The sequence below is a fragment of the Halichoerus grypus genome, chromosome 1, assembly GCF_964656455.1.
Source record: "Halichoerus grypus chromosome 1, mHalGry1.hap1.1, whole genome shotgun sequence".
In the NCBI taxonomy this organism is placed as follows: Eukaryota; Metazoa; Chordata; class Mammalia; order Carnivora; family Phocidae; genus Halichoerus; species Halichoerus grypus.
Window position 1 is genome coordinate 236698 of NC_135712.1, and position 14993 is coordinate 251690.

The 14993-nt window shown below is 49.6% G+C and overlaps 1 protein-coding gene across 5 annotated transcripts in view; it reads right to left on the bottom strand.

Moving 5' to 3' along the window:
* The window catches only part of DIP2A (disco interacting protein 2 homolog A), a 107117-nt gene that overhangs the window by 18233 nt on the left and 73891 nt on the right, over positions 1-14993 (bottom strand). For 4 of the 5 annotated variants that reach the window (XM_078070403.1, XM_078071389.1, XM_078070017.1 and 1 more), the window contains 5 exons: positions 13852-13966; positions 6939-7140; positions 5951-6060; positions 5794-5874; positions 3012-3135 (listed from right to left, as the gene is read on the bottom strand). In XM_078070403.1, coding sequence (XP_077926529.1) covers positions 3012-3135; positions 5794-5874; positions 5951-6060; positions 6939-7140; positions 13852-13966 — 632 coding nt within the window. Of the gene's footprint in view, positions 1-3011; positions 3136-5793; positions 5875-5950; positions 6061-6938; positions 7141-13851; positions 13967-14993 lie in introns of those variants that run through there. The other variant, XR_013447331.1, reaches the window with a different exon arrangement.

The window sequence follows — 14993 nt, forward strand, 5'->3', positions numbered from 1 at the left end:
ATACTCGAGGCGGGCAGAGTGTAACATGCCTCCAGGAAGCTCCTGTCTTAATGTTGATGCCTTGTTAACAGGGAAAAACAACCCTAGCTTGACAAGAGCCAGGCCTCTGGTATCCTGTGAGTCTTCTTCAGCAGATCCAAGTCCTTTTGGACACCTCCCTTTTCCTTCCCTCCCCCAACTCCCAAGCATATGATCAGCCACCCCTCACAACCCTGGTGCAGCAGCTCCTTCTGCCCACGGGTCCTGTCCCCCCGGTCCCGTCCCCGGGCTTTAATAAAACCACCTTTCTGCACCAAAGACGTCTCAAGAATTCCTTCTTGGCCGTCGGCTCTGGACCCCAACACTCCAAACCACATCACAGGGAATGGAAGGAGGAGAAAAAAATGTGATGCCAGTGGGAGTTTTGGGAGTATTCGAGTTACCATGTATGTGTGCCAAGAAAGAGACCAGGCTGCCACCCTGCCCCAGGCCCCAGGAAGGGGAGACGTCTGCACTCCGTGGCAGTCCCCCAAGAAAGAGGCGCCCCGCTCCCACCAGCAGCAGCAGTCCCACATGGAGAAGTGCTGAATGCAACCCAGGGTACCCCAGAGATGCTGAAAAGGGGCCTGGACAAGTGGCCCAGAGATGAAGCACAGAGCACACTCGAGAGAAGGCACCCGACGGGGAGGATAGATCCAAGCCACAAGTCAGAAGAGTGCCAGGCACAGGAAAAAGGGAGGAAAAGCAGTCAGGAGAAAGAATATTTTCCTGAGATGGAGATGAGAACCCCAAGATTAAACAGGCAAGACAGTGAGCAGGACCCACCCCTGGGCGCAGCCCCATGCTTTCCTGGACTCTGAGTTGGAAAGGGAAGGCTGCAAGACTCTAGGCCAGATGACTCACAAACGGGGAAGAAGAGCTGGACTCTGACCTGCGAGACTGGAGAAGCATGGATACAGCCGTGAGAAACAGACCCAGGCGTCCTGCTCCAGTGAAGGCGTGAGTCGCCACAAGAGGGAGAGACACCGAGTGCACGGCCCTGAGTGCCAGACCCGCTGACAGGCAAACAACAAACTCACAGAAGGGGCACCTCCAGACCAGGGGCCGGATCGGATAGAGCAGGCGGAGCCCCAGGTCACCAAACCGAGGCTTAACCTAATTACACCTACGGCCTCTCCCAGAAAGGGGAGCTCAGCGTCCGTCAGGAGTCACCTGGTCGGCACGAGCGAGGTCCTCTGTCTGGCAGACCCCACGGTCCCCTGAAGGAGAGTGACCTTGTCCAACTAACCCGAGTTTTCCCGGGATCACGTCCTCGTCCCGCTCCCTCCTGCCCATGACCGTCTCTCATCTGTGCGGCTCCCCGGGGCTCCTTTCTGCCCACTGCGCTGCAGGCGGCCGGGTTAGGGGTCACCAGAGAAAGGCAATCAGACCTTCAAAATTTACCCCATTGGATTTTGTTCTTTAACAATCACAAAGTGTACAAACCATTATCAAAAACCAAGAACTCAGGAGACCACTGGTCCTAGGATTGCTTCCTGAGAAACCAGTTAGAGAAGGAGCGTCAGAAACCTGTGTGACCAGGAGACAGACAGCTCCGGGGGGAACTGAAAGCAAAGGAGGAGAGAAGCCAAGAGGCTGGATTTGTAAGGGCCGTCCATCCATCCCTCTGATAACGCAGACACAAGGCAGCAACAAGGTTGTGGGGGGGGGGGGGGTGGAGATGCAGAAAAGCATGTGCAAAAATTTTAAACTGTTTCCAAACTTCATTTAGGTGGTTACAGTATTTGTGCTGTTATTCTGGGGATGCTGCATGTGATGCGGGTTTGAGTGCCTGAGTGATTATGGGATATGTGAATTCCATCATCTCCCTGTTCTGAAGAACCAGGATCCTCAGTATGGAAAATGGGAGATACAAGGTAGGAGGGGTTTAGTCCTGAATTAAATGGGACATGACAGGATAAACTCATAAGGTACTGCCTCTCTAAGAGATACAATTGCATTTATTTGTAATACCTAGCTCTGCTCGCTGAAAGGCCAATAAACAGCAGTCAATCTGGAAGAAATGCGCATCCCTCAGGCCCAGGTTTTGTTCTGGGGGCACTGGGGTCTCCATGGAGGGATGGCTGGCTCTAGATCTGGGTGGGACGGGCAGGACGCGAGCCTGCAGCAGACTGTGGTCGCGTGAGACCAGCCAGGAGGGGCTCCTATTGGCCGAACGTGGGATGACCTGAGCTTTGACAAAGAAACTAACTGCAAAGGGCTGAAACCCAACAAAGTCATTCCAGTCCAGGAGTTCACAGTGATGTATGTATTTCTAGATCCACTGGAGTGTGACAGGAATACACAGGACCGACAGAAGGAAAGCATCAGCACGTAGGGATTCCACCGCTGCGGAGCCAAATGCTAGATGAAGGAAGTTTCTGTGTGTTAGTTTTATGGCCAATAAATGAAAACAGGAAGTGAGAGAATGAGAATATCACTGTTCCGTGACCCTGAAGAATGAATGAATGAATGAACTCTGAAGCACCAACAGTGGATGCTAACACCACAGGAGACACAAGCCAACACGGGTCCCTGATGAGATCATTCAACACCACCTGGAGTCGGCCAAGGCACCAAACCCGAGTCTGACCCAGGGCCAGGACCTCGCTGCCAACCTGCAGGAAAGACGGGAGCCAAGAACCCGCTGGCTTGCTCTGGGACTGGGGGGCCTCTGCAGAGTCAACCCAGAGCTTCCATCGATAAATTACAAAGAGGCGGAGAGGGAGAGCCTGTGGATTAAAAGAGACTAAAAACATACCAGATGTAAAGAAAACTGGCAGACTAAGCCGATGTGCAGGGTGCCCCGCTGGGCGCTCAGACGCTGGGGAACTGGAAGAGAGGGCTACAGAGCTCAGGGGTAGAGGCTGCTCCGGGGGGTGGACGAGTCTGTGCTGGGGACACCCGGGACACCTGGCCAAGACCTACTTTCCGACCTGGCTGTAGGTTACGGGGTGTCTGCTTTACAATAACGGAGGGCCCCGTGTGCTTACCTGGGGGGTAGACCAAAGCCACGTGGTCCCCGGTGCCCAGTCTTGCCTTCTCCGTCAGGGCGGCGGCCACCCGCTCTGCCTTCTTGTGCAGCTGGACGCAGGTTGCAGTGCTGGTGACGCTGCCCTAGGAAGGTGGTCCTTGCATCAGCGCGGAGCTGGGGCGGGGTCTGTTCCTCGGGCACCTGAGCACACACCGCTCGTGCGCTGTGCCCCGAACTCCTGGGCTTAGGGCCGGGGCCTGCGCCGGTTCTCGGGACACACCTAGTCGTTGTGTCTCAGGGAGGGTTCCCAAAGGCGGCTGTCTCTCCAGCAGGGAAGGGACCAGCTGCGCAGGGCTCCAGAGAGCCTGCAGCAGTGGGCACGCCGCTTGTCCAGGAGAGCCCGAGGCTCAGCCGTTAGGGAAGACTCTTGAGGGCACCCAGCTGGCTCAGCTGGTCAAGTGTCTGACTTGATTTCAGCTCAGGTCACGATCTCAGGGTCGTGAGATCGAGCCCCACGTCAGGCTCCACTGGGCGTGTCACCTGCTTAAGGTGCTCTCTCTCCCTCTGTCCCTCCCCCAACTCGCTCCCGTGTGCTCGCTCGCGCTCTCCCTAAAAAAATTTTTTCAAATAAATTAACTAAATTTAATTAAATTAAAAAAAAACTCTTTTGGCCTTTTTGATAAAATCTGTTAAATATAACAACATTATAAAGAATAATAGAATAAATATCCGGGTTCTCCTTACCTAATAATATTTTGCCACATAATGTTTAAATTTGTTTTCTAAAACATATCATCACCACTCTGCATACCAACCTTAATTCATCCTCTCCTTCCCCAGAAACAACCATTATCCTGAATATAAATACACATAATAATGCACAATAAACAAACATCCGGAAACTACACAGTTGTGCGTGTTTGAACTTCCTCTCCCCCAGGTCGGCGGCCTGCCCTCTTGGAGCACCTGCGGACACAGAGCGTTGCGGGTGGCACGGGCCCGTTCGCTCGCTTGCCTCGTGTCTCTGCCAAGGACATCAGGACACCAGCTCCCAGCAAAGGCCTCCTTCCCTCGGCTGACCGGAGTCGGGCAGGCCTCAGAGCTTTTAGTCCTTCTTAAGGAAATTAAAAGTGCAGCTTGGTCTAAACATAATGCCCCAGAACAGACCAGCCAAAGTCAGAACCCCTCCCTTCTCCCTTACGGAGGCCAACGTGCTTGTCCGCAGAGCCGGGCTGCGTGCAAGGGAGCTGGGCTTGCTTCCCCCGAGCCGCGCTGAGGTGCAGAACGGCAGAGCCGGCAGACCCTGCCAGCCCCCTTGGACGGCCACCTACACGGCCACAGGCCTCCTCCTAGGTCAGAGGCCAGCATGTCCCCAGGGACTCAAGGACAACTGAAAACCGAAGAAGGCTGACAAACCAAAAGAAATGCCAAGTTTTACTAGTGACTTTGAGGGGATTTGGAAAAGGCCAGGCCCAGTCTTCTGTGGTCTCCTCCTGAGCTCTCTCTTGGCTTTAAAGACCATCTACCTCGGGGTGCCTGGGTGGCTCAGTCGTTAGGCGTCTGCCTTCGGCTCAGGTCATGATCTCGGGGTCCTGGGATCGAGGCCCGCGTCAGGCTCCCGGCTTCTCCCTCTCCCTCTGCCGCTCCCCCTGCTTGTGCACTCTCTAATAAATAAAATCTTAAAAAAAAAAAAAGACCATCTACCTCTCCACACATGCCTGGTGGGCACCTCTGTGCGGCCCCCACCCCGGGGCCCCTCCTCTCTGAGCTGCCACCCCACACTCACCCTCCTGCAACCCACAGGAGCCACTCAGAACCACGAACCACATCACCATCATGCGCCTACAGCTCAGTCCCGCGCAGCTTCCAGCCACACCCTCGGGGTAACAGCCAGCAGCTGGCCTCGGAGCCCCTGGCACTTGGGGCCACACCCCTGCTGTTCTCATCTTCAGGTTCCCATCATGAGCTCATTTTACCTTGGCCACTTGTTAATTATTGGCTGTCTCCATGCTCTAGAACTCAATCAATGATAAATATTTTCTGAACACCGTTCTAGATCTGCGGATACACGGTGAACAAAGAACATAAAGTCTCTTTTACGGACTAGTTTTCCAGCAGGGAAGACTCACTGCAAGCGTCCTGAGGGCAGGACGCTTTTTCTCTTACTTAACACCCAGAACCTAACAGGTATCAATAAATATTTTTTAAATGAAGAAACAGTGGGCAGTAATAAGCAGAAACAAAAGCTAGACCAGCATTTTCTAAGGCCACAGCGACCTGCCCTTTACTGTGTCAAAGTGCAAACGTTCTCACGGCCTGTGTGAGATGCATCTGAGTGAGGCAGGATTTTTAGGGTTATTTAACTTGTCATGTTTCTATATTTTGTCTGCTGGCCCAAAGTTGGATGTGAGGGTTACGGCACCTCCTTCCTGTCCTGAGAACTCCTGGTACGGTGTAATCACACTAGAAGGTAGCCAAAATCATGGAAGTGAATTTCTGAATCTACCCCAGGATCAGGGCAATAAACAGCATTTGTCATGTTAAAGCTATAAACAAAAAAATCTAAATTCCTAATTTTTACAAAATAAACATTTCCTTTTAGCTCACTTAGGAGTCTTTACAAGCATGCTGTTTCTAACTGAGCATTTTCCTGTTAAGTACTAGCTCTACCAGAAATGTCACTGCCCGACTGAGGTGACCGCTGAGCTCCCCACACAGAAAACAGCAGGTGGGGCGGGCGGCCAGGGGCACAGCGCTCTCTGGGCAGGACCTGGGGGACAGAGCACTGGGAGCTGGCTCACCTTGGCGTTGAGCAGCAGGAAGAGCGGGTGGTCGGGAGTGGTGTGTGCCCGCCACTGCAGCACGTCGGGTAGGAACAGGAACTGCGCAGAGAGGCCCCCTCAGTCTGCAGCCTCGCCGAGGGGCGCCCTCCTCGCGCCCCCGGGCCCCGGCCATTACCTTTCTGGCCTGGTCGCTGTCCTCCAGGTGAGCCAGCTCCCTCCCCGAGGCCTGTGCGATCCTCTTCCCGGCAACCAGGTTCCCCACGATCATGGAGGCCGGCCCCACCTCTGGAAAACGGGGGATTCTGAGTGAGCAGGTGGTGGCTCAGGGACAGGACCGTCCTGTGGCTTTACTGCCGGAACGCTTTCTATCTGAATGAGGCGTTTCACTCTTCACTAAGGTGCTGACGCTCAGGAAGCCAGCCGTAAGGGTCATGGTGAGCGGCGAAGAGCGTCTCTCTCTCAAATACAAGCAACCCCAGACTGAGAAACTCGCCATCCGGCGTAGACCTGGGGGTATGACTGGACCTCAGCACAGCCACACGCTCAGGGTACTGCGCGGTTTTCCTGCATTTTACATATAAAACAGGAAATTAAACCTTCCTGAGTAAATGTATTTTATTTAATGATATCTTATGTGTTCAATAATCAGTGAAAGAAAAACAAAAAAATTTACATAACCAAAGGAACAAAAATAACAGTCAAGCCGGTCTTTGAACTTAGTTTCTAGATGTGTGAAATCAGGGAAGGGAGAGCATTCGTGGAGGCCCTTGAGGCATCAGCCGCGGGGAGCAGCCCGGCGGGCCGGCCCCCAGCACCGCACTGTCTCTCTCCATCCCTGAGCTCCACGTCTGCTCTTGGGCCGCACCTCTACTCCCAGGGAGCCACCCCCTCGCCCTCCAAGCCTCAGATGCCACGCCTGCATTTAGTGACTGAGATGGGTCCCAACAGGCAGCTGAGAACCACCACACAGGTGACATGGTAAAGTTTTCTCATCTGTGGCTTGGCTCCAGGGAGGCAGGAGGTGGTGACTGCCCTGATGTAGGTCTGGCTCCTAACCTCAGCCCCAGCGACGCAGGCCCCACGCGGGCTGCACCACTGAACCACGAGTGTGGCTGCCACCAATATTGAGACTGAACAGACAGCTATTGCTACATAGGACTAACCTGGTTGTTTCTGGCGAGGTTTGGGAAGGTTGGTGACACAGGTGTGAGGGCACATTAGTACATTACATGGGTGCAGCATCCCCTCCAGGAAACGCTGCTTGGTTTCAGAAATGTGAATCCCTCCGAGAGGAGCCTTGGGCAAGGTGTTGGCAGGAACCAGGGCCAGACAGTACACGCCCACCTGGTGGATGCTGTCGATGGCCTGGAAGAGAATAACACGAGATCGGAGGGACGGCGTTTGAGACCCGCCGTGTTACCCAGCTGAGGCAAGCACAGGCTGACCCGCTCACAGCTGCCGAGGGGCTGGGAGGCTGGGAGCTGCACCAGGTGAGAACACGCAGCTCTAAAGATCGTGGAGACTTTCTGTTCAACAAGAACACATAGAAGGACGTGCATATGTTTCTATCATTTAACACACACACGTACTGGTGTGTGCACATATACATAAATCTGAAGCTGCGTATATTAAAGAAAGGAAAGTTAGATAAGCCAGCGCAACTGTGGGGGCAGGAACTGGACTTCTCTGAATCTATCTTGTGTTCAGATTTGACTTTGAAGCCATGTATATATTTTACGTCCAAAAAACTTGAAATTTTAAAAAGCATTCCCTAACAATTGAAAGTGAAATAAAAGAAATGAACTCAGCTGAACTGGAATTAGGTTGGTGGCAAAGCCCCAGAGAGAGAATCTATTTAAAGTGACTTTAAACACGGTAATTTGATTAGTCCACCCCTAATGAGATATGCCCTATGGGCAAAAAGAACTGCAAAAAAATGTTAAGCTGCTCTCAGAAATCTCACGTTTTAGAGGGAGTGTGGAGACCGCTGTTTTGAGACTACAGTGTATAGCATGGCCTGAGGCAGATGAGTGATTCTCTGATGGGTTGTTGATGTCTGCAATTTTTCAGTGTGGGAGCAAGGAATCAGTGAGTTAAGTAAAAATTCTGTGCTCTTGAATTTGAGCTGGAACCAGCAGCATAAACTCATGATGTAGGTACTCTTACAAAGAGACATCATTTCCTACTCTGTCCAGTGAAGAAAGCCCAGAAACAGTGAAGAAGCCAGCAACATCAAGTGCCCAGATGGTGGTCCCCCAATTCCATTTCCCCTAGGAAGTAGCAGGGTCCCTAGGGTCCTGGCCATGACAGGTCTAGGATGCAAAACACACTGCCTTCCCCCAAGTATCTGAGCTTCCTCATCTCTACTATGGCCTCAAAGAATTCCAGGGGTACATCAGAAGGACTCAAGAGCCAACCTGAAGGGGCTCCCACTAACCACTGAAAAATAAAAAAAACTATAATAGACTGAATCACATCCAGTATGTTTGCATCCACTAGTTCTTAATGAAACAAATAAACAAAACTCATGGTCACTTGAAGAGGATTCTAAGAAACCACCTTACTACTCTGAAATCAACCCTTGATCTTGCTTTCTTACACAGCCTGCCTCCAGGCCCCTGGGTGACTGAGGAGGGCATGTGCTCTCCAGAGGAGAAACTTTCAAGGCTGCTCCGGCGAGCCTTCATAATCCGCGTAGCTCCGCTGTGAAGTCCTAACAGATCAGTGACCCAGGAGTGGTGAACAGAGGCAGCCAGAATCATATGCCACCTTCCAGGAGGAATTTTTGCCAGAAAACTGAACCTGAGTCTGATCCAACCACAATGTACAGGGTGAGCACAGGCGACAGACGCCTGTACTGAATGACAGATCTGAGACACAATCTTCAGAGCCTAGGCTAAAGAAACATACTGGACAAACAACGTGTTTTTGTCCACAAACCAACCACAAGAAAACTATGACAGAGGAAGAAGCTGTAGATTAAAAAAGACTTAAAGACCTTGTCCTCACCAAGCACAATTTTTTTTTACTTCATTTTGATCCTGAATCAAACAAACTAAACATTAGATAATGAGAGAGTCTGAATAGTGACTAGATATTGAATTACAACAAGAAATTACTGTTAGGGTAAAAACTCTGAACACAGCAGGTATAGAGAGAACATACCTCAATGTAAGAAAGATCATATTTGACAAACCCTCAGCCAACACCATTCTCAATGGTAAAAGGCTGAGAACTTTCCCCCCTAAGATCAGGAATAAGTACATGGAACTAGAAGTCCCAGCCACAGCAATAAGGCAAGAAAATGAAATAAAAGGCATCTAAATTGGAAAGGAAGAAGTAAAACCATCACTATTTACAGATGACATGATCTTATATATAGAAAACCCTTAAGACTCCACCAGAGGTCGCCTGGATGGCTCAGTCGTTAAGCGTCTGCCTTCGGCTCAGGTCATGGTCCCAGGGTCCTGGGATCGAGTCCCACATCGGGCTCCCTGCTCGGCGGGAAGCCCGCTTCTCCCTCTCCCACTCCCCCTGCTTGTGTTCCTGCTCTCGCTGTCTCTCTCTGTCAAATAAATAAATAAAATCTTTAAAAAAAAAAAAAAAAGACTCCACCAGAAACTGTTAGAACTGATAAACACATCCAGTAAAATCACAGGAAACATCTGTTGTGTCTCTGTACACTAGTCTAATGAATGAGCCATCAGAAGGAGAAATTAAGAAAACCATTCCATTTACAGTTGCACCAAAAATAGTAAAATAAAATAAATTTAACCAAGGAGGTAAGAAACCTATATGCTAAAAACTATGACAGTGATGAAAGAAATTGAAGACACAAAGAAATAGACATTCCATGCTCATGGATTGGAAGAATTAGTATTTTTAAAATGTCCATTCTACCCAAGGTAATCTACAGATTCAGTACAATCCCTGATTCCAATGGCATTTTTCACAGAACTAAAACAAATCATCCTAAAATTTGTAGGGAACCAAAAAAAGACCCTGAGTAGCCAAAGCAAACTTGAGGAACAAAGCTGGAGGCATCACACTTCATGATTTTGAATTATATTACAAAGTTTTAGTAACCAAACTGGTATGGTATTAGCATAAAAATAGACATACAGATCAATGGAATACAATAGAGAGCCCAGAAATAAACCCAAGCACATACGGTCGATTACTTTGTGACAAAGGAGACAAGAATATACCATGGGGAAAGGACTGTCTTCAATAAACGGTTCTGGGAAAACCGGACAGCTACATGCCAAAGAATGAAACTGGACCCTTTCTCACACCATCCACAAAAATAAAATCAAAATTGGTTAAAGACTTGAACATAAGACCTGAAACCATGAAACTCCTAGAAGAAAACATAGGTGGTAAGCTCCCTGACACAAGTCTTTTTGATGATTTTATGGCTGAGACACCAAAAGCGAAAGCAATGAAAGCAAACATAAAACAAAAAAGCTTCTGCACAGCAGAGGAAATCATTACCAAAATGAAAAGGCAACCTACTGAGTGAGAGAAAATATTTGCAAATCATATATCTGATAAGGGGTTAATATCCCAAATATATAAAGAACTCACACAACTCAATGGCAAAAACAAACAAACCAATTAAAAAATGGGCAGAGGATCCAAATAGGCATTTTTCCAAAGAAGACATACATATACTCAACAGGTACATGAAAAGGTGCTCAACATCATTAATCATCAGGAAAATGCAAATTTTAAAAAATGAGGTATCACCTCATACCTGTCAGAATGGCTAAAATCAACAACACAAGAAACAACAGGTGTTGGCAAGATATGAAGGAAAAGGAACCCTCCCACACTGTTGGTGGGAATGCAAACTGGTGCAGCCACTCTGGAAAACAGTATGGAGGCTCCTCAAAAATTAAAAATAGAACTACCCTACGATCCAGCAATTGTGCTACTAGGTATTTACCCCAAAAAACCCACCAAAAACACTAATTCAAAAAGATAAATGCACCCCTATGTTTAATGAAGCATTATTTACAATAGCCAAGATATGGAAGCAGCCCGTATGTCCACGGACTGACGAACGGATAAAGAACACGCGGTGTGGACACAATGGAATGTTACTCAGCCGTAAAGAAGAACGAGATCTTGCCATTTGTGACAACATGGATGGACCTCGAGGGTGTAAGCAAAATAAGTCAGTCTGAGAAAAACACGTCCCGCGTGATCTCACTTACACGTGAAATCTTAAAACTGAGCTGACAGATACAGAGAACAGACTGGTGGCTGACAGAGGTGGGGGAGGGGGGACAGAATGGGAGAAAGTGTCAGAAGACACGAACCTCCAGTTACAGAACAGAGAGTCTGGGGATGTAGTGCGCAGCATGGTGACCAGAGGTGAAAAGCTGTCCTGTACCCCTCTGAAAGCTGCTGAGAGAGGAGACCTTAAAGGTTCTCAATCACAACAAAAAGACTTGTAATTACGTATGATGATGAATGTCTACTAGACTTATTGTGATCACTTCACAGTAGATATAAATATCAAATCATTATGTTGTACGCCTGAAATTAGTATTATACGTCAATTATATCTCAATTTTTAAATTAAAAAAAAATTTTTTTTAAGATTTTATTTATTTATTTGACAGAGAGAGAGAGGGAACACAAGCAGCAGGCAGAGGGAGAAGCAGGCTTCCCGCTGAGCAGGGAGCCCGATGCGGGGCTCGATCCCAGGACCCTGGGATCATGACCTGAGCTGAAGGCAGATGCTGAAGGACTGAGCCACCCAGGCGCCCCCCGAAGGCAGATGCTTAACGACTGAGCCACCCAGGCACCCCTATATCTCAATTTTTAAAAATATTTTATTTATTTATCCAAGAGACAGAGAGAGAGAGAGATCACGAGCAGGGGGGAGGGGTAGAGGGAGAAGCAGGCTCCCCCCTGAGCAAGGAGCCTGATGTGGGACTCGATCCCAGGACTCTTGGATCATGACCTGAGCTGAAGGCAGGTGCTTAACCGACTGAGCCACCCAGGCGCCCCAATTATATCTCAATTTTTAAAACGTAAGAACATTATTGTTATTTCTTAGAGATGCGATAATGGTATTCCTTGTTTAAAGAAATAATAAAATCTTCACAGATAAAATGCGATGTCTGGCATTTACTTCAAAACACTCCTAAGGGAGAAGGGGGAGGGCCAGGCAGGGACACAGTCAGGACCTGGGTTGATAACTGTTGAACAGGGTGATGGGAACATGGGGTTATTATGATGTAGTTTTCGAATGTTGGTGAGGTTGGTGTGGTCCAGAGCCGACGGCCAAGAAAGAATTCTTGAGACGTCTTTGGTGCAGAAAGGTGGTTTTATTAAAGCCCGGGGACGGGACCGGGGAGACAGGACCCGTGGGCAGAAGGAGCTGCTGCACCGGGGTTATGAGGGGTGGCTGATCATATGCTTGGGAGTTGGGGGAGGGAAGGAAAAGGGAGGTGTCCAAAAGGACTTGGATCTGCTGAAGAAGACTCACAGGATACCAGAGGCCTGGCTCTTGTCAAGCTAGGGTTGTTTTTCCCTGTTAACAAGGCATCAACATTAAGACAGGAGCTTCCTGGAGGCATGTTACACTCTGCCCGCCTCGAATATTCGTCAACGGGCTGCAGGTTATAAGGACATTTACTTTTATCTACATTTCCTTCTGCCTCTGTTTCCCACATCAATTACACTCTTCTTCTTGTTTGTTGTGTCAGAAATATTCCATAATAAAACACCACAAATTTTATTAAAAATAAATGTTGGGAGATACTAGTGGGAAAACACTACTCTGAAGCTCAGGGCCGCCTGGTCTCCCTGACGCATGGACCGCTCTACGCCTGTTTCTACCAGCTTCATGCCAGTCCACACAACTGGCCTGGAGATGGCAGGGTACCAGAGGAAATTCACCCAAAGATTTGTACCATTGCCCACAGCAGCTTTATTCATAACAGTCAGAAACTGGCCACCCAAACGTCCATCAGGATGTGAATAGATAAGAAACACAACTCGGCCATCAAGAGGAATGCGCCACCCAACCACACGACGACACGAGGAATCTCGAAACCATGCTGAGGGAAGGAAGCCAGACAGAACGGCAAACACTGTGTGATTCCCTTTACCTAGAGTAAAGTGGTAGAAAGGGAGACACGCCGTGCCACTCACGCGTGCAGACACGCAGCCGACCAGTGGCTCTCGGGCTGGGCAGTGCGGCAGCGGTGGGGGACACGGGAGAACCACGGCATGGTGGAGACCCTCTGTCTTCATTACCATGGTGCACTGGTTACTTGGGTGCACGCTGTTGTCAAAACTCAGCGCCCGCACACTTACAGATGGGCTCATTCTACACAGAAATTGCATCCCATCAAGCCAACTGAAAGTCCCCTACTGGACAGCACACTGTTTGTGCACTTTACTGACTGTGAATTTTACTTCCTTCCCCCCAAAATAGCATGCTGGACTCCAGTTCAGTATTTAAAGAAATGAGGGCCACCATGCGGTGCAGGGGAAGGTGGCACCCCACAGCGTGCCCGGAGGAGTGGGCCGAGGGACAGAGGTGTGACAAGCAAGTGGGAGGACGTGCCAGCCATTGCAGAACCTAGAGATGGGTACTAGAACTTTCTGCAGCATGCTTTCCACTTCGCTCTAGCTCTGACATTGTCATAACAAGCTCTCAGTCCCCCCCGTGCCCTTGTGGCCATGGCCTGGTCCGAATCTAAGTAACAGTCTCAATGGATACCATCCTAATCGACAGGAGAGTCACGGGACTGCTGTTTTAGGACAACTAACCCTCGTACGGAATTAGTTTCAAAATGCTGTTCCCTTATCTTTACGAAGCCCGATTTCCTAAGCGCCTACTGTGGGCCGGCAGCACACGGTGGACGAAGGCTGCAGCTCTCAGTAACCAAGCCTGTGATCCTGTGTGGGGCGACTGGACATCTGGGCCGCTCGGCACTGAGCTCGAGACAGGGGCGGGCAGGCCGGGCTCCGAAGGAAGGGAACGCGACCCCCGTGCACTCGGACTCGTCGGAACCACGCTCGCAGAGACAGGCGCCAGCCGCCGGGGCCCACCTGCAGCACGCGGCTCATCCACTGGAAGCTGTCCTCCTCGGAGGCATCCGGCCGCTGCTCAGCCACAAGGACGATCCGGTCATCGTGCAGCACCGTCACGGAGAACACAGCAATCCTGGGGGAAGACGAGGACAAAAATGACCACCCTGCAGAGGACACCAAACAGGACGCGGACGCTTCCTCTCCCTTGAAACGGAGGGTGCAGACGTGCTCGTGTTGAAAAGACAATCTAACCACGGGCTGCTTGTTGCGACCTGGAGAAGTGACAGTCCCTAGTCTCCTACAGTACGGCTGAAATAAGTTCCAATTCGATAAAACAAAGAGGACTCAGCGCAAAGCAAAACAACCAGGCACAGATCTTAAAAGAAAATTTTTCTTTTATAATGTTAATGCATGTGCTACATTTCTTTGTGCAAAAATCTTTGTCTAGAAATACTATCAGGTGTATTGTTTAATCTTACTGATTAAATCTCTTTCACTAATGTGTTCATGTCCTCATGTTTACTGTGGTGTCAGTGGACTTGTTTCTCCCGCCTCACTTTAGGGATTTCAGCGCTCTCCGTTTCTCTGTATTTACTGCCTGTTGCCTCTTACACTTGGAGGTGGTTCTCTTCCTCCTTAGGGGACAAGAAGCTGGTCCCCCCATGGAGCCCAGCATGTCACACACCCACTGCCCCAGTTCTGGGCCCTCGTGGACGTGCTTGCTTTCTCTCGTTCTCCCCTTCGGCTGGTGTGCACATGCGCGCACACACACACTTTACCCAGCACTAAATTTCCCTTGCTTTCATGCATCTTGAATGGGTCTCCCTCAGTATCCCAAGAATATTTTTATTACAACTGCACAATTAAGTGACAGTTGGGATGAACATAAAATCTAAGTTAAAAATTCCTTTTAATAACTTAAAAACATCATTGCACTGCCACCTTTTGGAGCTGGCCCCAGCACTGGGGAGTCTCATGCCTTCTGCTTGATCCCGATGCCGGACCCTTCTTGAGTCCCGCAAACCCAGCCTCCTGCTGCCCAGACGCTGCCCTCCCCTCCACGCATGTGCCCTCCCCCTGGGTCTGCTATTTCGATGCCAACCCTTCCTTGGTTTTTTAAACTTTTTTTTTTTTTAACCTCTGGAGTACTTCCTTAATCT